The 24,793-nt window shown below is 39.9% G+C and overlaps 1 protein-coding gene across 2 annotated transcripts in view; it reads right to left on the minus strand.

The window, feature by feature from the left end:
- The window catches only part of SLIT3 (slit guidance ligand 3), a 486,134-nt gene that overhangs the window by 422,032 nt on the left and 39,309 nt on the right, over positions 1–24,793 (minus strand). For both annotated transcript variants that reach the window (XM_048319827.1, XM_048319828.1), the window contains one exon: positions 20,485–20,556. In XM_048319827.1, the coding sequence (XP_048175784.1) occupies positions 20,485–20,556 (72 nt within the window). The remainder of the gene's footprint in view (positions 1–20,484; positions 20,557–24,793) is intronic.

Below are 24,793 nucleotides of genomic sequence, written 5' to 3' on the forward strand. Positions count from 1 at the left end.
CAGTACTCTCAGTGCTTGGAAGGCACCTTAGTCTGGAAATTTAGCCTCACTTGAATAAGGCAGCCAATAGGAACAAGATGGATGGTTTGCTATCAGAACAACACGATCTGATCACTGACAACACGAGCCTTGCCCATTAGGAGCTCAGACAGCTCTTTACAGATAAGTTTCTGGAACATTAACTTCTACACTTCCAGTATGTTGACTGCCAGGAGCCAGACCACACAGATCACAGTTGGACAGAGCTTTCTAACTGTGCTCAATTTTGTCAGAGGCAATAACTTATCATATTTATGCATTTGTGATTTGTTTTGTGCTGTTAAACTGTTGCCAAACACAAGCCTGCTACATAAATTCCTCCCTAATACCTTCAGGAATCCCAAGAACCAAGTCATCTTCAAAACATGCATGAATACCTCACATATGGAGATCTTCAAAGACAGAAGATTCTTCACCAGATTCTTTGCACAACTTTCAGCAGTTGTACATTTCCTTTTCGCATCTTGAGTCGATGACAGGGAACAAGATGCCAGTTCTTCCAGGCACAGAAACACACTGCAAAGCACTCTCACACCATTCATGCGGTTGTTATAGACCTAACTCTTCTTCCTATGTGAGATCAAAACATTTCACACACAGCACTACATGAAAACAACATAATTAAAAACATACTTCAAAGTCACTGAGTGTGTCAATCATTATGGTATTCATGTATTTTACACTGCAAATCTCTTCTACACATCTGGGCATTTTTAGGCTTTCATCTGGTTTTAAGAATGCTGAAAACTTTGAGAAATTCCTACATGTCTCCAGGTAGCTCTGTTACCTCTCTATCCTTTGAAGATTGTTCCACAATTCATACCTGTTCTTCCCTCCACTTCAACCCCAAAATTTGCCAAAAGCACCAGTATATTTTGTCACTGGTTGCCCTGGAACACCCAGCACTACAGCATAGCACTGCCTCAGCCTCTGACTCCAGGATTATGTGCCCAGCAAGTTCTTGTGGTGACCTCTTAATCCCTCAACTAAGAGGCTAAGATTTCCTCAGAACTACCTTTCAGACCCTGCATATCACTCTATGCAAACAGAGTCCTCAATGGAGGGCACTGGTGACAATACAAACCAGACATGCATTTTGTGCTTATCCATGCCATTTATCCTTCAGGAATGAAACAAATCTAAAACCCAAAGTCTCAGGCCAAACCAGAGACTCAGATGTCACCTCAAGGGAACAGCTTTATTTCAGGGCAACTCCTGGAGTTTATTTCTACACCTGGTTTAGCTACTTCTTAGTGAACAAATTCTCATTTAGGAAATTGATGTTTTTTTAAGAGACAACCCATCAATCTCAAGCACGAACAGGAGCCCACTTGACTGCTGACATTCAACCCAACCTTGCAAAGAAATATATCAAAATCAGCACAGATTCACTCTGAATACTTTTGAGATACTATTTACACTTTCCTAGGTTTGGGTTTTCAGGCAACCCAAAAGCATCAGTGTTACCATTGTGAAGACTTACGGTGTTGTCCTCCAGCCAAATGCTCCGTGTAGACTCTCAACAGGTCAGCAAACAGTCCCACATTTACATCTGGGGCCAAGGCAGACACAGTTCTGAGCCTCCACAGCAGCTATTAAGCTCTGTGTCATGAGTCATGGACGATGCTTCTGCTTCCCACTGCTGCAGAGGAGTGGGGGAAGGACAGCTCTGTGTGGGAAAGAACTCTACTTCTAGACAGCGTTTGGCATACAAGTCTGCAAAGCTCTGCTCATTTACAGTATTATTCTTGAAACACTAACCTGTAAGTGTTCTGCATTTACTAAAGAAATAGGTTGGATGGATTAATTCAAACAATCAGATTGATACAGCAAAATATAATTACTGACATGTAAATTGCAGGGACTCGCTTTTAGGGTAAGTTTTCCATAACTTGCACATGAGTAAAGAATGTGGAGTTGTATTTAGTGAAAGTTGAAACGTGTAAGGAAATGAAAAATCTGAAAGATTAACTGGAAATGTCATTAGTATTGTGAGGGAACAAGAAATAAATAAAATCCCAGTGATCAGAAAATAAACCAGAGCACTACATAAGGCCTGACTCATGGGCTCTTTGGAAAGAGTTTGATCAGCATTTCTGTCACTTCCAGGTCTGGCATAATCAGCTTTGACCTGTTGAACTGTCCCTGCCCCAGCCAGCAGCTGGAAGTACCCACACCTGTGATCAGGAAACAAGGCTGGAGAACTTCAGGGCTAACGCAGGTAAAAGGACTTGGGGATTTTTTTCTGCCACCCCAGTGGATTCCTCCTCCTTCTGCTAAACATCCAGAGGAGCAAGTTCCACAACCAACCATGGGCACCCTGACACTCCATAACCACAGCCACCAAGAGAGGGTCAGGGCAGCATCACTGTCATGGAAACAAAGGCTCCTGACAGGAGGAATCCAGTCAGTCTGGAGCCCTGGCATCCCTCTGGGGTGCTCTGCAGCAAGCAACACACATTCCATTGCTGTTCAGGGCAGGGATCCAGGGAGATCCAGCCTCGCTGCACAGGCTGTGGGTTCCTGCTGAACCAGGCTGGTACAATCAATCCTACAGCCTGTTCCTGCAGTGAGTCAGGAGTGCTGGAGAAATGGGGTGAGGGGAAAATGAATGGTTTTGACTGTGGTCAGCCACCACCTGTCTCAGGGACCGGTGGCACAACCTCACTCCGCTCTCTGGCGAAAGAGCTGCTCCAAGAGCCGTGGCACTGTGGTTTGGGAGCAACCACAGAAGGGCAAACCAAAACACCTCTGTTTACTCACCTGAGGTGAATGAATAAAGAGTTAGACTTGGAAAACTGCAATGTCCCAGAACCAGGAAACTCCTACTTGAGTGCTCTCACAAATCACACTCAGCAGGTCTGACCAATACAGCAAGTATTTACAATAGCCTGCCTCACATCAAAAAATTCAATGAATTTTAGTGTACTGAGAGTAGTTTCAGTTGTCTACTTTGCTTTTGGCTCTAATTAGTGTCCTTTCAGAATTTACTTTTGTTATTTGTTACAAAAAATAAGTAAATACTTTTTCATATTCCCTCAATATGCCACACAATATCTTTCCATTTAGGATACAGAAAAATCAGCTTAATGTCATTTTGGGATCAGTAATACACAAAAAACTACCCTCACTGTATGTAAATTTTATAAGAAAAAAAAATCAGTGCAATTCATGAGAAGATTCTTTTAATCCAAAGAAAAAAACCCAAACAACTCAGTAGCTATTACATTTCCAGATTTCCTCTCTACCTTCAATATTTGAATGCACTTGTTCCAGCCATTCTCTGTTCTCATGCATCGCTCAGGTTGTGCATGTCAGCAACATTAAAATGATGGCACATTTGACACCCAAAAAAGTAATCTGCTTCTTTGTTAGTTTTGGGTTTTTTTCACCCACTTATATTTGCCCTCCCTTTCTTTTTTAAACAAAGTATGGCAACAATTTGATAGCCCAGCAGTGTTTTGCCCTCCTGAACCCTGGCAATGACCCAGAGGATTTGCTCTCTCCTGCTAATCACAAGTCTGGCTGTGGCCATTTCCCATGACATAGCTGAAATTCTCCAAAACTTGCCCTCTCAACTTCACTAGCCAGCCCATACTGAAACCATTTGCTGTCTCCTCGCTGCCAGTCCCTGGAGCCATTCCCTGGACAGGCTCTGGCCATGTCTGGGGTTCCAGACCTGCCCACCAGCAGCAGTAGCAGGTGCTCTTACCTGACATACACTTTAAAAGGAAACCAAACATAAATGTGAAAAATGCACTCTGCACATATTGAAATGGCATTTTTAAATATTTATCTCAAGTTCATAAACTCAAGGCCTGTTTCTGTTCCAGCCTGGCTGCTGTTCCAGGCTCACCATCACGCATTCTCTTCAGTGGTGCATAAAAACAGCTCCAATTTATTTTATTCTTTTCTATTAATATCAGGAACCATTACTCAATTTTTGATCTGTGTCCTTCTATTATGCCATAAAAGCTGGGCAATGTAAGTGTTGAAGAAAATTGCAACCAAAATTACTTAGATCATTCACTCAGATTTCACCATTTCAAGTTCATTGTGTTTAACCAAGAAATTCCATGACTTTTCAAGGCAAGGCACAGCTAAACCCTTTGTGTCCTGTCTCTATACCAAGAGACTATTTAAGCACTGATTTACAGCTGCTGGAAAAACATCAGTATTTCAGGAACAGGAACCATCACAATGCAGTCTTTTTACAATTTACTTATTCTGTAATAACTCAAGACAATTCAAGTAGTGTCTGATTTTCCCAATATTCCCATTAAAACCCAAGCCCAGCAATTTTTAATCCTACAGGGGCTTTCATTCAAAAATTCCCAAGTATCTCAATAGCTGGCTATTTATATAATATGCCAATGACACAACAAGCTGAAAGCAAAGAGTAGCATTACTGTAACACTTCTATGGAATCTGTGATAGTGTGCACACTGGTAATGGATTTGGGCTGTTGCATTACATGCTGGTTTTTATTAAGCACTGCATTTTCTTGAAGAACAGTCCCAATGTCCCTACTAAGAAATGGTTTCCAAGAGCAACTCGGCATCGGCACAACATACGCGAGAGCAGCGATGGAAAAAAAGTACCAAGAGGGTGAGTAAAATGTATGTGTATGTGAAACAACCATCCCACAAAGATGTTTGGCTACCTACAATAAAATAAATCAGCAGCTCTTAACACCAGTGCTGTCTAACAGTAAACTAACCCACACAAAGTTACTTAATTCCAAATGCCATCCAGTCCTTTAGAATCCAAGCTGTTTAAATAATACACTTAATTCAACAACTGAAAATTCCAATCAGGACACCAAGTCTTGCCCACACATTCTAAAATTCCTTGCCCTTATCAGGTAATTTTTTTACCTTATTACCTAATAATTAGTATTTTCCAACATGACTTTAAAAAATCAGTCCACGTACTCAACTTATAGTTACTGAAGAAATGTTTTTCCATGCAGGATTTCTGTTTCCCCAAGTTATTCCCTGACACATTTGGAAATGCTGAGGAGAACAATGTCAGATTTCAAGGAGAGGGACTCTGCACACACCTGAGTTCAGTGCAAAGACACACAGAACCACCAGTCTAAATCCACCTCTGCACAAGTGCAGCATTTAAGCTTCAGCTGCTCTCCTGACTCTCTGTAACTTGGTACATTTAGAACGTGGACTTGGCTGGGCAAAGGCAACAACATAAAACAGCACTTTTTTTTTTTTTTTTTTTTTTAATTGTCTGACTTTAGGTTTTTTGGTTGGGTGGGGTTTGTTTCAGCAGTCAGCAGAAGTTCAAAAGGACTGCATTTCTTCCCAGGGGTTTCTAATGATAGCCTTTGCTGCCAGTTTGGATTTCAGGCAGTGAAGCAATGTGCACCTTCCGAGTTTCCAGCGTGCCCCAGCACCGTGGAGCTGCAGGAGAGATGGGCAGGCCTGTCCCAGCCCAGGGATAACTCACCCTGGCACTGCAGGGACCCTCTGGATCAGGAATCCTCACCCAGCTCCTGTGGCCATGACTTAGCCTGGAGAAACCCAAACTGCCGCAGCAGAATAAAACAACAGCCACAAAATCCTCTTCCAGGCTGGAAGATGCCAGTTCTGGCTCTTCTTCTCAGTATATGGATCATTCTTTTACCCTCTAATATTTTTTGCATTCAGGCACAGGTGAAATAAATGCTACCAATTTTTTCACACCTACATAAAATTCTGCAAAAGGGAACCATAATTCCCATGAAACGTCTCTAAACATGTTTTAGCAAGGGACAATAGTTGAAAATAAGCAAAAAACACATTACCCATCCTTTCATTCAAATACTCAGGTGCCTTGGGGTAATTCAAAGGAATAAGAGCACTGTACATCAACTGTAATTTCTACATTTTCTCTTAGGAATTATAAAATGTATAACCCTATGAAATGTTAATCAGTACTTTAATGTACCAGCTTCAATAAGCATCAACACTACACGGTAACAAGAGGGATGTATGGATTCATGAGAAGTTACTGTGGAAAGTGTGTACTCAAATATTTGCAATCCCTTCAAAATAACAAAGAATAATTTAATAATTAAGTGATTAAAGATAATTATGGTATCTGGAATTATTTAAGATACAGGGCTATGAGGTGATGTTTATTTTCAGTCTGTGAAATATTAAATGAGGATCCATTGAATAATATTATATGGTTTTAATCAACTCACAAAATGATTCTTTTAAACAGATTTAAACAGAAAAACATTTTAAATCTCATTTTTATTTCAGAAATAAACCTTCCTAAAATTGAAATACTAGTCCCATTCACAAAGTTAAACATGACTTCACATATTACCTGTCCCTGACACGCCAGTCTCCACAGCACGAATCACTTCTTTGGCCAACTAGCTGAGAACTCTAAACTAATTAATCTGCATAACACAAATGTTAGATTTTGCAAATTTTTTTTATTATTTTGTATACAGATGGCTGCCAGAAAAACTCACAAAAACCTTCTTTTGGAAAAACAAACTACTTGAAAAAAATCTTTTGATTTACACATTTAAGTAAAAGTTTGTAATTCAGTAACTTAATTGAGTGACTCAAGTTGAGCCTTTCTGAAGACGCTGTTAAGAAGTCCTTCCCTTCAGGATCAGAGGGAAGTATCAGCACTATCATCATGCAAGAAACAGTGTTATGTTTTCCTTAGCTGGAGCTTTACCACAAGTTTCAAAAATCATGAAATGATTGGTTGGACCTATTTGAATCTTCACATACAAACCCCATTTGTGACATGGGCATAACGCTGTAGTAGCTTAAAACATGCCTGAAATTCAGCATAACCCAGAGGACATTAAGACAACATTTCCTTTTAACCACTTTTTTTTTAAATAGTTGGGATTTTTCTGTAATTTAAATAGATTGCTGACATTGTAGTAACATTACCTTAGAGACTGTTTGGAAATAAATTCGAAAATTAAATCAAGATCATCAGATTAAGATCAGAAAGAGAACAAACCTTTTTCTGTAGCTGCAACCTGAAACTAAGTTAATAGCATTTAAATTCAAAAGCTACAATCTTAGATAATGGGAGGTTGAGCCCAATGCGCCCTTCCTTCAAGTTTTACCACTGGATGTGAACAGAGAGCATGCCAGTGCTGGCAGATGGAGCAGTGTATGTTCTGAAAGCCCTGCACACTGACATTACTGACACACCAGGCTGAGGTCAGCAATGAAAGGGGCCAGGAGTCAACTCGCAGCTCCCATCCTGACCACAGACCCGCAGGAGAGGCACCAATCCCAAACACCACCCTCTGGGACCTCGTGACTTTTCCTCCTGCAGGAAGGAAAACATGGGTCCTCCAAAGAAAAAATAAAACAACTGAAAATGCCTCCTGCTGTAGGAACACCTCGATCCTCCATCCAAGCCAAGTCCATTTGAAACAGGATCTTGGGAAGGAAAACCCCGAGAACAGGAGCCATCTATACTATACTCTCTCTTTCCTTTTCTATACTATTTTTAAAGAGGATCTGGGCAGCACCTCTTTGCCTGTGTTACATAATGACCCCACTACAGCCTCCCAGATCAGCCACTCTGGTTTTACAAGCTGGGTTTAAGCAAAGCAGAATCAAACACATTCAAGAAAGGGGATAAAGCAAATAAGTTCCTCCCACAATAAGATGCAAGATGATAAAATGTAAAAACACTGAACACCAAGGCATATCCTACCTCTGAAAAGGACAGCGAAGTCAACATTACAAGTGGATTCAAACAGCACAATTTAGGGTAGGAGACAGCTAAAATTTACTTTCCTCAGCAGCAGTTCATCAATTCTGGCTCCTGTTGATTTTCCAGAGTGGGAGTTGAAAAACCAACCTCTCCTACTCTACCATCCTGAGGATGAGCACAATCTTGCACCTCTTAGGCACAGGATCTTCCAGCACCCACAAAAATCCTATCTACCACATTTAATCTTTCATTCTGAATAGGAGGGGAAAAAAAAGAAAAACTCCACAGTCTGGTATCCCATCCACAGTATCTGCCAAACCTTGAAACAGCTAAAAGCTTCCAAGCCCTAGCATTAAGTACTGTAAATAACATATTTAACCACAGAATATTTCAGGTTGTAGGGGACCTCTGAGGTCATATCGTTCAACTTCCCACTCAAAACACAGCCAGTTAAATGCTGATGAGGTTAATGTGCTCCATTCTTTCTTATATTGTATCGTATATATTCTTATATTTCTGGCAAGAAAACCAGAAAAATCTCCTTCTACAGGAGAAAGAAACAAATGGGTTGGCTACCACAATACTAAATATGAAAACCTTATAAAGAAGGCACATTAGTGGGGAAAAAACTCCTGACAACCCAGTGACTGCTGATCCAAGACAAGCCACTGACTTTTTCTACAACTAATCCCCCCAACCTGTGCAGATGAAGTCAGTTGTGAAAAGTTACCTAGGAAAAAACCTCAGTGAAGTATCTAAGTGTTGCATAATTTAAAAAGTGCAGTGTAAAGCTACACAGAAGCATTTTCACAGGCCATTCAACACAGCAGCATCCCCAGCAGCCCTCTAGCTCCTGGATACTCCCTGGGAACCCCTAGAGCTTGTTTCTTTACAAATATTGGAAAATTTCATACCTAAAAAGTGCTTCCCCTCTGATTTTAATTGTGTTAATCTTTCAGGTCACCGTACATAAGGGAGAGGCCAGGCTGAAAGCCCAAAATGCAGCTCACTCTGTCATTCTTCCTGCCAGCCTGACATTCAAACACTGGGGCACACACACCAAATGCCTTAGAAAGTCTCTACTAACTGAACTCCTTCCTCATTTTCAGGGCAAGGCTACAGGGTCAAGCCAAAGTGATAAGTGCTCGCTTTTCCATATTTTATGGTATGCTCAATGTGCCCTAAAGGAAGAGGGAGATCCTTTTCCCCTCTTCATTTCATTCTTTAGAAAGGAAGAACTCTCCAAAGTGAATAAAGAGATACGAAAAAACCAGACTGGTAATAAATAAGTCTCAACTTTTAAAGGTATATCATTTACACTTTCCATAAAATTGTGTTTATTTACAAACCTTAACTACAAAGTGAAAAACAATCTAGCTTATATTTTTGCCAAGTTTGACACATGGCCTATTGTAAGCCACAGCTATCCACAGGCCAACCCAGCAACTGGTCCTTTGTTCGTGTGCTTATTTAAACACAGTGAAATGGGTCTACCTCATTAAAGAGGAGTTGGAATAAGCTCCAGCTGCAAGAGAGTGAGGTGGTCCTCATTTTTAAAACCAGCAGTGCCATTTGGGAGAAAAAGAGTAACAGGCAGCAAAGAAAAGTAATTCCCTTCAAGCAATTGAAATACCAGTTTTGAAGATAAAATAGTGCAAAACCCAAGGCCAGTAAAAAGAATCATTGTTTTCCTTTGAAGTTCACCACCAACTGGGGCAAGTGGCATGTTGCATTCCCCAGGCTTATGGGAAATTTGTTTCCTGTCGTGTCAGGAAAAAAATACCATGGTCCCTCTGGAGCCCGTAATTACTGATGCATGTAAATTACACTTTATCAAAATACTTGACTAATGTTGCCTTGAAAGTCAAAACTGAATGGCCCACCTGAGCAGTGTCAGTCTAACTGTGCTCCTGTCAGAGGAAGGACTGGTGGGAAGGAACACACTGGACCACAGTTGTGCATTTCCCAGTCTCATGGCAAACACCAGAACAGCCTCACTGAGATTCCTCGAGCTGAGCCGGTGCCCTCTGGGGCAGCACCCTCGTTTACACGGGGATGTGTCCTCCCAACAAAGCCAGCAAAGGACACAGATTTAGGGGGTTTATTGCAGCCAGCCCAATGGCAATGCACCATCCCGGGATGGTGTTTCCAGTGCAGCCCTTGGCAGCCACACAAGCACTTCATACAGCAGGAGGAACGCGAGGCCTCTGGAGCGAAGGAAGGGAAGTTGTTTAAGTGAAATACCTCCTACAGACCAGCAAGTTCCCGGGTCAAATAACACCAAGCCACTGCAAAGGCTGCACTTCTGCAGAAAAAGTCCTAGTGAAAAACCTAGCTAAATATACCATCAGATCTGCTCCCAGTAAGGGATGCTAAGGTATGGGGTAAATCGAGCAATTATTGGGGAAAAGTAGCGCAGGATGGTACAAACTCAAGGTGAAAAAAGCAAAAATTCCATCCAGTGCTTTTGAAAACAAAGTCACTTTGCACATATGCTTGTTGTAAAGAAATCAGTTTGGGGCTCAGAGACTGAATGTTCCTGTGAGCCCCCTTCACTCCCAGAAAGGACAGCGAGGCAGGGCTGACCCGGGATGATTATCAGAACTTACAGGGAGTTCTGTTCCTGGGACTGTGTGGTAGGATACAAGACTGTTTCTCTCAACAAAGGAAACTAACTATATAAGCATAATATTTGATTTCATATCAGATGCCTTTCTTGTCAGCATTTTTCACAGTTCACCGAGCACTGATGTTGTACCATGCACGGAAACCATTCAAAACATTAAACTTAACATTCCTTCACAGATCAATAGGAATGGAGTAAATTCATATCAGCTGTTTCCTGAAGAAAACATTTCATAGATGTCTTTAGCAACAGCCCATCAGGGAGTTTAACAGAGCAGAGCAAAAGGCAGGTACTTAATTTCAAATATGCTTCAGTCAATTTTCTCAATAGTATTTGCATTTCCATTGTAGAAAATCTCAATATTCAACGGTGGCAATTACTGTACATTTGAATAATCTCACTAAATTCCAAAGTATTATATAAAGGAAACATTAAGAATCAGCTCATGGACTTTGTATATCACAAGGTGCCATAACCTTTTGTTTTCAGTGTGTTACAATGAGTGAAGAAATAAAAGCAGTTCAAAGGCACACCTCGTACAACATCTTTGCCTTAGTCATGAGTGCAAGACGATAATAAACCGCCCTTGCCAATCTATTCTCATAGCACCATAATATTTAATGACTTGCACGGGTTATTTTAATTTTGTTTCATGAATATTTTGTACCCTTGTAAGTTTTACAGTGCAGCCTGCACTTGGGACACGGAGCTGTGTCAGGCTCCAGAGCAAATCCCCCCGGTTCAGCTCGGCGCTGACCCTTCTGACAGGCACACACACGCCTCGGGCTACAATCCCATGGCTCTCTCAACTGCAGGGGCTGGAATCAAAATGAAATCCTGGATCATTTATGACTGTATTTCAAAAGCAAACATAGTGCATTTAAAAGTAATAGCAGCTTTCATTTTGGAGACCTTTAAGTGTCTGAAATACTTTAAACAGGCATGGTCTATTACCCCTGTGAAACACATGGAAAAGCTCCAGAAAGCCTGACTTAAGCTTCCCATTTTACACATTGCAGATTTCAAGAAGAAAACCAAATGATAATTAAAACAAGGAAGTATTTGGCCTTGCATCATGTTACCCACCCTTAACTCATGGGGCACTCTGACTGTACAATAAATCTCCGTAGGTAAAGCAGGGTTCTGCTGCCATGAAACAACCAGGAGAGCTGAAGCCAGAAAACCCGTAATGGGAAATGGCCTTTTCTTTTTGAAGACACTGATGAAAATCAAGGCTTCATCTGCAGCACTTGTAATTTAACCCTCATTAGTGTCTCTACACCAATGATCGTGTCCCCTACTTCTACTATCCACACACACTAAAAAATTCTCATTATCTGCAACATATTTCCAAAGTATTTGAAAGGACTTTTACAAGATGATCAATGTAAACTCATCTTTGGCCTCAGGATGACAGTCTATTATGGAAAGCAGCAGAAATATTTACATTATCATTATGATATTTTTCCTGTTGTGTAGATGAGATGTCTGCACTTCGGGTCATCAGTTCAATCTGTTCCTACATTCACTCTGTGTGAGGAAACTGCCTCAGTGTGAAATAATGCCAAATGTATTCTAATCGCCTGTTCACCAAAAAGAAAAGAGAGTTATATTCACTCTGCATTGTCTCCTAGTTGCAGTAATGGCAATTTACGAGTGAATTTCCCACTGCTCATTCTAACCAGGGACAAGACTCCAGCAGCTCAGAAGCACTGAACACTCAGGAAAACACTTTTCAGCTCCTTTCAGAGCACAGCCAAAGGGGAAAGGCAAAAAACCACTCACATATGGACTAACTGATTGAAAGGAAGTTTTCAAACAAGAAAAGCAATATCCATACAGCAATACACTGTGTGCAAGTAACCATGATGTGCTGACATTTGCTGACTAGCTCTAATGGCAAGGCCAAAAAGCCACATTAACAAAGCAAATGCAGTAAATCTGACCCTGACAAACTTAGAGCTGCACAGACTACCAGGGTTATCCAGTTTCCGGAAAAGAAACCGCCTATAAACCATCAGGTCAGAATCCCTCAGTAATAATATACCTGTGATATAACCTAATTAATCTCCAGCTGCAACCTCCACAGCCACTCAATCCTCTGTCAAGCTTGAAAGCAGCCCCTGAGTGCCACAGACAAATCCACCCTGCTGAGGCCACCAGCAGCAGCAGCTCCCCAGCCCTGCCACCACCACAAATCGAGCACCAGGAGCCAGAACCCAGCACTGCAGGGAGCTACGGCGCTTGGACTGCTGCTCACAGGAGCAAGAGAGCCCAAATTCTGAACACGAATGTAAGAAAACAGCAAGCCAACAATGCCCACCCACAACTGCTGTGCTTTGAGACCTCTGTAACAGCTCCCAGTCATGTGGAAGCCCTCATAACCAGAAGCTGAGTCACTGTGTTTTTCTCCCCATTTAGATTTGTCACTCTGAAGACAGAAGTTGAAGGTAGTTAATAAGGACACATTTCAGAGCTGGCAGAGCACACACGGCCACCCTCAGAACCCACGTGTGCAGCTCTCTAGGTGGTGACTGACCATGGAGCCCCCATCCAGCTGGCCTTGCTGGGACTCACTCAAGGCAGCAGAAGAGTCTGCAGAAGTTCAGAACAGCCTAATTTTGCTAAGCACCTCCAGGATGTGCTGGCTAAGGAGAAAAGAATGAACTCTGATGGGAATTAATGCCTAATTGTGAGTACATACTGAATTTATCAGTATTCCTTGTTTGATACTAAGAATAAGGTAAATTTTAAGAGGCATCAGAAACTATTTACAAGAGCTCTGTTGATGCAAAATCATGGACTGGGCTTAGTAAGTTCACAAGGCTACTATTGGTGTTAGCATTTTCCAGTTCAGGACTGCTTTGAGCAGCTGGTTACAGTATTTTTTATGTGCTATCTCCAAGCCATGTGATTTGAAACTAGAATATATCCGAGAGTACTTTAAAAACCCCAACATTCAGGAAAATGGACACCCAGCAGCATGGCTAAAGCTACCAAATAATTATCAAATAATTAATTGGCAAATTAATCCCACTAATTTGGAGCCTCCTGGTTTCTTGAGCTGAATATCAATGAAAAGATGTCACTCTTCAAAGAGCAGAGGAAAAAACATTGGAAATGCAAGGCAGTAGTTACTCAGCTAACAGAGTAAAACAACTTATTTCCAAAGCAGATTTTTGCTAATCTGCATGTGTGGCATTTCTTCTGGAAATGTAGAATCCTTTGCCACAAACTCCCTTAAATAGCTTTGTAATAAGATGACCTGATCACAGAAGTTGGCAATAGAAACCTCCTTAGAAAGAAGACGCCACTAAAACCCAGCAGTAATTTTCACAAAAAACACCCTTTCTTCCCTAGTCGTGCCTATTTCCCCTAAGAGGGGAAACAAGACATCTGCACACTATCATTTCAAATAACCAATTTCACACAGAGGAAAAAGCAGCACTGAGGAGGAAGCTTTCTGGCTTTTCAACATGGTTTCCTTTGCTTTTTGTTTATTTATTACTTGTCCTCAAATAATAATAATTTAAAAAATCTTTTATTATATTTTTAATTATTCTTCTGCACTAATTTAGACAGAAAAAGATCCTTAGACTCTTCAAATAAAATTGGTGTGTACTTGTATTAAAAAAAAAAAGAGGCTACATTCATTATTTAACAGCAGAGCCCAAAAGAAGATCTAGAATGACTTCAGCTTGATAAACGGTGTAAATGTCATCCAGCTATCTGCAGCACAAGCCTCTGACCTAATGCACATCTTTCCCAAGCCAGAAGTGCACCCCAGAGACCAGCGAACACTTACTGTAATTATTTACTGTCTTCTGAAAAGACCTGCTGTGATCTATACACAGTAAAACTACAATTATTGGATGTGGATAAGACCACAAAAACACCCTGTTACAAGCCCATGCTCTTTCGTCATGGCAACACCGTAACTCAAACCCCTGCAACAATTGAATTGTCAGGATCCTGCTTTAATGGGAAATGATAATGGAGCTCTAAGGCAGCAGTTTGGGAGAGCTTTCTTTCTAGAAAGAGAACAAGCAGAGGAATAAAGAGGACACTAAGAAAATTTACGATCTGGTTGCTTTTCCAAGCACAGCTTCTAATGACATCCACAAGATGAAAGACTCTGAATTTGACCAGGAGTCATGGTTTGATGCTTTGAACTGGCTGAGGATGGGGCTGGGAAGGAGGGTTTACAAGTGACACTTCTCAGAGGGCTTTCAGCAGCAAATCCTGGGCAAATCACAGCCGTGTGCAAGCCCCTGGCTACCATAAACATCTGAGCTGCACAGGCACTCAGAGGAAAGCAGACCCTGGGAAAATCTAACACACACTGCACTTGTCCAGTTCCAGGCAGGAGCCACTAACTCACCTGGGCCAACACCTGCCTGTCACACAGGGAAGGTGAGAACACCTTCATGTTTGTGTTTAACCAGGGCAGCTTCTTAAGTAAAGCACTAATTAAATAGTTCCAGCTACTCGTATCAAGAATTATCCAAGGAAACTACTTACACAAAATCAAATACACAGACTGCATACACACTGGTATCATAAGGAAGTGCACAAGTTAAGAAAAGAGATGGCAAATAGCAATTTCTAAAAATACAACATTGCCCTACTGTGATTTAATTGTCAATAAAGTTAATATCCCAGAGTCATGTCTGTTTTGCCCATGACAGTCACTGGTGAGGGATCTCTCCCTGCTCTTATCTCACCCCACAAGCCTTTCATTATATTTTCTCTCCCTGCCCAGCTGAGAAGAGCAGTGACAGAGCAGCTTTGGGCACCAGTGTCCAGCCAGGGTCAGCCCAGCACACAACCTCAGGATCTCTGTGATTCTGCTAAAACTGAATATTGCCTCTTTTTAAGGCTACTCCCGGAATTTGCGTTGTTTGCTGCAAGTACTTACTCACTATTTTACCCATCTATCAATCAACTTTCAAAATATTCCACTAGACAAGAAATAAGCATCCCACTGATCCAGCTCTGACAAACCTCACAGTTCTACAAATACTTGCACAATGTTAACAACAAGCAACTTGTTACAGAATGGCTGTTCTCAGCACTGAGAGGAAATGCCGTTTTAATAAAACAACTTGCCTACAATATCTCCATTCTGCTGATTGTGCTACTGTAGCCTGCTTTAGAAATAACTATAAATGAATATGATAAAACATTGGGACACCATGACTAGAAAATTTAAACACAAAGACACTGTGCACACAGCCACAGATCCAAATTGTCTCTGTTCAGGATCACAGTGCTCTGCTCCCACACTACGACACTCAGTTTTGGAATAAAATCTAGATTCTGATACTACTCTAAAAAGTAAACAAATTCATTTCAGAGTCTAATGGATGCTTCCACTCTCCTGATATTTGGGTATCGGATTTCAGTATCTAAGATTCCAGAGCCTGGTTTGCTCAGTCAAGTGACAACTAAGACAGTTCATTAAAAGTAAATAGACCCAACAAATGGCCCATGGCTATAAATTTGGTAGAGGTATTAATTCTCACTGCAAGACTTGAGTTTAGAGCACTTCTAAGAGGTTTTTTTCACACACACAAAGGAGCTTGACCATGACTACTTAGCAGCTAGCCTGAGGTATAGAGGCTTCAACAATGAAACAAATATATTCTTACATGACAGGGTGTTTGAGGGCAAATGGGTTTTTTTCCCCTTTTGTTGTGTTTTCAAAGATAAATAAGTATCTCATGGACCACTAGCATATTTGTTTTTTAGTGAAAAGCAGATGCACTACAATCATTTTATACACCAGCTTTGCACACAGAGGAAACAGGATTCCTGCAGGCACAAATCTTTGCTTACAAACTTTGTGAGTAAATTTCACGAGTTGTTTTGGATATTAGAAAATAATTGCCTTAGAATCAAAACCTAGTTTTATAGCTGTTAAATTACATGTTTCATTTTATTATACTTTTTCTGTGAATTTCAGCACCTGTATTAAAAATACCTGTTCCTTTATGGATAGATAATAGTAAATATCTGAAACTACAAAAAAAAAAAAAAAAAAAAAAAAATCTTTCATGCTTTTATGTCTCAATTCATTAAAAATGTCTTTTCCTTGATTCAGTTTCGTCATTAAAAGTGCCTGCATTTTGAATTATTAGATAATTATCCCAGATAAAACAATTCAGAAGGTTTAAAACCTAGGCAGTGAAGGCAACAGAGCAATGAGAAACATTTCCACTAAAAAGTACAATCAAGGGTTCATTCACCATCCAACTTAAACTTAAAACCCTTATCTAAACCAAAGCAAACAAAATCCATGAGTCTCAAAGCCACTCTTTCTAGAAGAAAAGGCTCAAAGCCTTATGAGAAACTCATTTTGTGGGACGCCTCACATTCCATTTAAGGTTTATTTCACTATATATATTCCTGCTTGTAATATCAACCAGATGTGACAACGAAGCCTAACCAGCCCTGTAAAAGATGCAAGGATATCCTGAAGCTCAGAATCTAGGAAAGGCTTGGAGAAAAAAGGCAAAGGTACCTGGAGTTGAAGTAAAGGTTGAGGATGCAGTTATAATCTGAGAAGTGTTCTAAATTTAATTTCACTAGTTATCAGAAAGTGGATTTCAGTGGAAATGCACCGTGCATGACCTGGTGACACACATGGAATCCATCAGGGACAACAGCACTGCTGTCCCAAACCATGTGCACATGGAACAGCTCGAGAACCCCCAGGTTTGTCCTGCAGCTTTTCAAGCACATCATCAACAACAAACCATGTCCTACGTTCTGATGCCCAGCAGCAGCAAGGCTGAAGAGATTCTGCTGATACCGACCTGCAGAAACAATTTGGTTCCTCCAGTAAAGTCCCAGGTTTCAGCCAGGCTGACAGAACACTGAGAAAAGCCCTGAGTTTCTTTTTCAGCCTTTAGCTACTCCTGAAACATTAACAGGTCTTCCCCAAAAACCCCAGCACACAAAATTCCCGCATGTTTAAGAAGGTCAGTCACTCCATCTCCACCAAATTCTATTCATGATAATAAATTCTCTTCATGATAATAAAAATTTCAAACTCTCATCAAGCTACCAAACTTAGAATGTCATCTTTCTATTTAGCTTTACCTTCAAAAAGAAAAAAAAGTCAAGCTCATACCTTCCTTCACAAAGCCATGAACTGTTACATTCACTGCATGCCTGCTGGAGAGTGAAGAGCACAGAATTCAGCTCTATTTCCTTCACAGACAAGTCTATGAGCTCGTCATTCCAAGGAATAAACCCAAATCTTACAGTTTGGACATACTGCACAGAAATATTTAGTTGTTGAAAATTTTGCATTGTTTGAGCTGTAGCAAGTTTACACAATTAAAATACTCAATTCTGGACTTTCTGCTTTATGAGGATTATAACTATTAAGAAGAAAATAACGGAGTAACATCTGAGTAACTCTGAGTCGAGAGTTGGAAAATATGGCAGCAAAAAGTAATATAGCTATACCATGGAAAATTTAAATTAAGACCAGCATTATCTACACTTTTTAATGTTCATTTAAATTCACTCCTCGTAAATTCCACAGAATCTACCTCACCCCTGCATCAGCCTGTCTTACCAATTTTTGTTTCACTGCTTTTATGCCCTTTCATCACTTTCTCAGCTCTGCTTTCTTCTGGAGAGGCTGGGTCAGAGCAGCTGCAGAGAGGAATGTAGGCACCACTGCCCCGCCACTCGAGCGTCTGAGCCAGTTGTGAGCAGAGGGGCACTGCTGGATTTCAGACAAGTCAGAACAGAAGCAAGAAAGAACAGCTCTGAATCTACCAGCAGTGGGACCAAGACAGTAACAGGAAACAATAGAGAGCAACCATATACGTGTGTGTGTGCGTTTTTACAAATTCTAGCAGGAACCAAATTTTTCATTCTTATCCCATGACAGAAAAACACGCAACCAAACTACACTTGGAACTGTAACAGTTCACTTGAGCTAAGATTTATTTGCTTATAATAAACACTCTATTTATATAACACTTGTATCTTCAAAAGAAAAAGCAAGTTTCTTCTGACAAACAGTGTTAAAGTGATCTATCTAATGCACTGTTAAACAGTAAGCAAGACTGAATGAATGTCAGTGAATAAAGACAAATGTTCCGACAGCATCCGTTGGGAGGCATTACAGAACACAGCATTCAGATTAATCATTCCATTGTATGTAACTTTATTACAATCTTCATATTCTAAAAGCAAAATTATTGCCCTTGCTGTTAAGGGCTATAATGTATCATGATTACATGACCTACTGAAAAATACACTCTGTGGTACTGAAAAGGCTCCGCTACTTTCACTTCATTTCTTTGTGTGAGGTTCCTGAGGATGGATCCACACAAGTTATCAACACACACAACATTCCACTGAAACCACAAATTACCAGAGAGTTCCTCTCATCATACCCAGGTGCAATGAGACCACTCACAGAGCAATTTTCAACATGTTAAACTGGAATTTGTAGAGATACAGGTAAACTCTATAAAAGCTTTTCTCTTGAAAGCATCATCATATCCTTAGACAACTAACCCATGTGAAGCAACTCTTCTAAGAAATACATACAACTGGAACCTTCCAGAAACCAGATAAAGGTATCTGCAACTATGTGCCAGCTCATACTTTATATTCAAGAGGTGTTTCAAGATGCAAAATTTCAAAACCTAATGCAAAGAACATTAGGAAATGCAACCAAACTACACAGCTCAAGCAAATCCATTGAGCAAATATATCCCAGTCATGATAAAGTCTTCAAAAGTCATGACAAAGCTTGCAAAACACATCCAACAAAGATTTTTCCAAGCAGATATTAAGACTAAAAGACAGCTATAGCTTATTATTTTTTAATATTTTTTAAAATCTGCATAATAATGGCATTGACTTACTTGTACAGTTTTTCATGAACAAGTTTGGACAACACCAAACGTTCACTACAGAATTTCTCCAAACTATCAGTATCACTTGTTGCACAACACTGTTCAGCTTGCCTCTTTTAAGCATAAACCAAGACCCTACTACTTTAAAGTCATCTGATTCCAAAAGAAACCTGTACTATTACCACGTGGTTTGTATTTCCACAGGAAGAAAAATTTACTGCACTGCCTAAATGGTTTGTTTGGTTGCACACAGATGTATTAAAACAATTATAGAAACTCCACATTAATGGAGAACTTTTTCAGCCACCCTGTAGTAACTTTATAATTTCACTAACCAAATCATGAGCCTTGATATCTGATCTTCCATAAAAAAACTCAAGCATTAAAAGAACAGTTTTACCAAATTTCAAAAAGCCAGTCTGGATCATGAGTTTGGCAAGATCCAGAAAATTATTTCAAACAGCTTTTGACTACTCCTTTAAAAAGGCAGATGAGTCTTTTCTTGATAGTAACTATGCAGGCACCTGCTCATCCATTTTATTTGTACACACTTTTAAAAATAATATAGATATTTTGTAAATCACCCAGTTATTGTTCTGCCTCCACCCACTCCCTTCTCCCACCAAAAAGAAATAATGCCAAGTTCATAATATCCTTCTCTTGCTGTTGAAATGGGCCTTGATGCCATCTGAACATTTTATAACACAGTTTTTATATTTCAAGGAACAAAATTGTTTATTTACCTCTCCATAATTTCTCCTCTTCCTGCATGACGAGGCAGCAGCCATAACTTTGCTGGTCTATCCGGCTCAGTTAAAAACAATTTTCCAAACTAAAGAAGTTATAACTACCTCCTTTTTTAAAAAATAAGTATATGCAATCTCTTTTTGTGGACATCCAGACTGAACCAAATATGTGAACCTGACACTTTCCATGGTTGCTGTAGCTCTACATAAGGAGTTCAAAATAAGTCACCTTGACGTCATCCTGGTGAATATATGAGGAACAGAAAAAAATTTGTGGTTTCTCTTCCCTCTGATATTTATGTTCTACCAAATTACAACTACACACAAGCAAGCATAACATGTTCCCTAAAAAACCCTGACTAACTAGCAGTTTAATATCACAAAAATTCTCACCACAGTCAAAACACAAACATGTGAATCTGCACAATAAGGAACATCAAATAGAAACGCACCACAGAAAAAGAAATCAGATTATACTTACAGCCTAGTTAACTTCTGTGTGTTCTGAAAAAGCAGCTCGGGAAGAACTTGCAATTTATTCTTGTTCAGACGCCTAAACAGTTCCAATTAGAATAAAAAAAATAGATTAGATTATCTTCCAATTTAAGAAGTTTATTCTATTATGCATAAACACATGAAGCTCCCATTGCACTAAACCTCATGATATGAACTTGCCATTGGATGCCTTGTGGCACTTTATTCATGCAGGAGCCAAACTGTGTCATTTGTAGAGCAGCTGCCCACATCCATGAGGTGGGGAGTCAAGGGACAGTCACCACGAAATTTCAATGTGGATGAGTACACAAATACAATTTTTACATTTTCCTCTGGATGCCTACTGACAGAGGAATATATTCAGCTTACACTGCTTTAAGAACAGCTACTGGCAGGAATCTGGATTTTCATTCTCCTTCAAAAAATGTAGGTACAGGAAATTCAGTAACTTGACCAATCAATATTATTCCCAGATTAGCTATTATTTCTGTAGTATACATAATTTCTTTTTTTAAAGAATTTTCTTGAAACTTCACTTGGAAAACCTGAGCACTGTTGTAGAAAATATGAACATATGGGTAACCAGATGACTACACGGTGATTTGAAATAGAATATTAGTCCTGAAGATTCTTCCAGGAACATTTTAGAGAACAGATTAGTGTTTATACATTAGTCCCTTTTACTCACTCACTATATGAGTTTTACTCTGATGACAACTTGCCAGTTTTTAGAAAACAACCATTTCCAAGCTATTCCAGCCCAGTAACTATAAAAAGCATGAGCCTCCTCTCCATAAAACGTGTGACAGCCCTGCAAAATCTAAAAGCAGTTCTGCTTGTAAGACACAGTCTTGTTCTTCAATCCTTTTTCTGTTGTCTTGCTGACAATAAAACCAGTCACCTGTTCTCACAGTCCTAATGAATGCTATTTGCATAATGAGTTGACCCGAACTAATTACATACAAGCCCACTGCCATAAAGGGGAAGCTGACTTGTCCTGTAAATTCATATAGGAGCCTGGCTTTGTGCCCCCTTTGTTCCCAATCTACCTTCCAGGTTCACTTTGATAGCAGATCTATTTTTGCTGAAGTTTTGATCTCCAAAGACACCTGGAACTTTTACAAACCTACTGCTACTTAGCACTGAGTATCTGGTTTCCAGTTTTCTTTCACACTGAGAAATTTCACTATCAGAATTCAAGAATTTTTGGAATTGAAAGGCCTTCCTGAGATCAAACTGACATTGTGGGGTTTCATATGGCAGAGTTTTCACATGGCCACCATATGACCATGTCTCACAAGATAAAGGAGTGATGGAAGAGAGGGGAATTTTAACTTCTCTTTCTGACACCTAGAACAGATCAAAGGCTGCAAGCTCGCAGAGCCTGAGCACTGTGCATTACACACACCACGTGATAACCAATATTTGTATCTGCTGAAGTTATTTCCTACAGCTTTTACCAAATACTCAATGACATTTTTGAGATAAATGAACAAAACAGCAAATGAAACTTGAAAGAATAGGAGAGATGCTACTTGTGCATTTGAGAAAATACATGGGAAGGTTTTAAACTGGATTTCCTTACACCCGCATGACATTTCACAATTTTGTTTAATTCAAGGTTGATAGCAATGTGCTACTTAGCCCTCATCAAATTCATTACTTCAGTTAAGCATGTTTATCTGTTAGAACAACAGGATGAAATATAACAAAAAAAAAAAAAAAGATTTATACAGGGCTTAGCACTCCTCAGCTCCATCCTCCTTCACCAAGACTACCACTAGTCATTGAGAAGCACTGAACAAAATCAAGTTATTTATCATTCAAAATGAAAGTGTGCCAGTGAAATGCATTACACATGGTGTCAAGTGTTTATTCCTGTGTCTGATTATCATTTCAGATCTCACAATCTACACATAATTATGCACTGTCAACTCAAAGTCATCTGACTCATCTCAAAGCAACATCGCAGGAATACATTTTAAGAATATTCTTTTCTCTACTTGCAAGTATTTCACAAATGCTGATCTTATTGTTCTAAGCCAAAGAAACTGATCAAAATCAGATTAAGGTTCTAGAACAGGTGGTTTCACACCAACAAGCAGAAAATATATGTAGTAACAAGAACTCAAATTTCCAGGTCAGCAAGCTTGCAACCCAAGAAGTCAAACTTTTACAGCTTCCAATAACACAAACAACTCAGAAGGGGAAAAAAAACCCTAACATCAAAGTTTTTTCTCTAGTTTACTATCAAATTAATCCAGAAGATTAAACATTTTAAATTATTTACTATTTTTTGTATGGGCCAACACTCTCCTACCTGTGACAGCAAAAGGACCAAGTTCTCAGCCGTCCTTTTTAACTGTCCTAAGCATTTTAAGATTTCAACCCGACATTCCCTTCATATTCATTTTCTTTCAAACATTACATGAAGTCAAGTCCACACAAGGACACTTGCAAAGCTCACATTGTGACCTGCTCTTCACTAGCACTAAACATTTTGTATGGGTCTAAATGTACTTAATATTTTAATATGATATTGTTTTAAATGAAATTCTTTTTACACTGCAGCAGAAAGCAAACTGAATCCGTGTATCAAGGCCAAGAACTCGATGACGTTCTGCCTTTGCTTTAACTTATGTGAACTTGAGTTTCAAACTCCCCCAGCAGAGTGGGAGTGCTCCTGCACAGATACCATCCTCCAGAAGCTTCAGGTGAGCTTTATTTCTGCCACAAACCAGAGCTTGCAGCTCTCTAAGGCCAGGTTATGTTACTAATTGATAACAAAGCAAATTAATGCAACAACAAACACCTGAAGAGTCCATGGCTGTCCATGTCTCGTTTCAAGCTACGGGACTCTCCAAACAACCTTCCACCACTTCCCACGACTTATTTCAAGTTGAAACTTCCACCAAAAGTCATTTTGTTCCTAGTTTGATTCTCAGGGGGACTAAGGGAATGAACAGAGGTTGTTTCTGTTGAACATCACCTACTGTATTATAACTTCTACTGCAATACTTACTGAAATATAAGACTAGATCACCTCGTAGAAACTTAGACGTACTTGATGTAGGATTCATTTAACATGCTCATATTTATTATATGCCAGAAAACCACCAATAGCCTAGGAAAAAATCCCAATTACACCTCTTATTTCTCTTCCTGGGTTTGAGAGAAAGGCCATTAAAGAAAGTCCTCAATACAGAAGTATCAAAGTACCAGACAGGATGTTTTTAAATTCCAAAAAAGAGAAAGAGATGTGTTTAAATACTATTTAATGAAAAGACCAAATGTTCTAAATGGTCATTTATAAGCACTGTTTCCTCTGGTTTGACAAAGAAGTGCCAAACGCGGATGAATTGCAGTGGAACAGTTCCTAACACATCATTTGACAAGAACTGAAGTTTATCCTCACCTATCAGTATCAGTTCTAGGACAGAATAGGAAACTTCCAGTGCAAACATTAGGAATGCCAGCACAGGGATGTAGCTGTTCCTCGGGAGAGGAGAAAAGCACAGGCTGGGCACATTGAGGGATCTGTTGGGCTGCAGCCCCTTCCCACACCAAATGATCCTATGAGGGGAACAAAAATGCCCCCTGCTTGCCTAGACCTATTACCATCCCATTACTGCATAAATCTTAATCCTGTCAGCTGTCCAATTTTAATTACAGCAGTACTTTTGATTTCATAACAAATACCTTGGAAATGGTGAAGCCATATAGCAGTGAAATAAAAAGGGTCTGCAAAAAGTTCATAAACAAAGTGAGCCAGAATCTTGTAAAATGATGCTGTGGACCTTGTTCCTGGGACTGTACTTTATTAAAAAATATAGATATCCCTGATTTTTAATTAGGGACTTAAAATAGAAATAACATCAGGAAATACCTCAAATATGAATTTAAATCCAAGCCAGTTTTGCAGCTGTAACTAGCTACATCTTGGAGGAATGACAGGGCAGCTTGGTGAATCTGAACAGTAGACTACAATTTAAAAAAAAATCATTATCACATTAAATCCCTGGGACTGTTCAGACTGGGAATGCCACCTGGGACGAAGCACAAAAATAAACCCTTGGAATTGGCCTCTTCCCTCAGGCTGGAATCACATCAGCCCTGCAGCCAGAACGTGTGTGCACACAGCACCATCCACCACCTAGCCCCGAGGTATACCCAGGGGCAGGGAGGAATCTGGGGCACAGAGCCAGGCAAGATCTGGTCCACGTTATTTCACCTGGGACTGCTGGATGGGAATGCAGCTGCTCAGTCTCCAATGTATTTTGAACTGGATGCTTTAC

This window comes from Corvus hawaiiensis, chromosome 15 (assembly GCF_020740725.1).
Source record: "Corvus hawaiiensis isolate bCorHaw1 chromosome 15, bCorHaw1.pri.cur, whole genome shotgun sequence".
NCBI classification, from domain to species: Eukaryota; Metazoa; Chordata; class Aves; order Passeriformes; family Corvidae; genus Corvus; species Corvus hawaiiensis.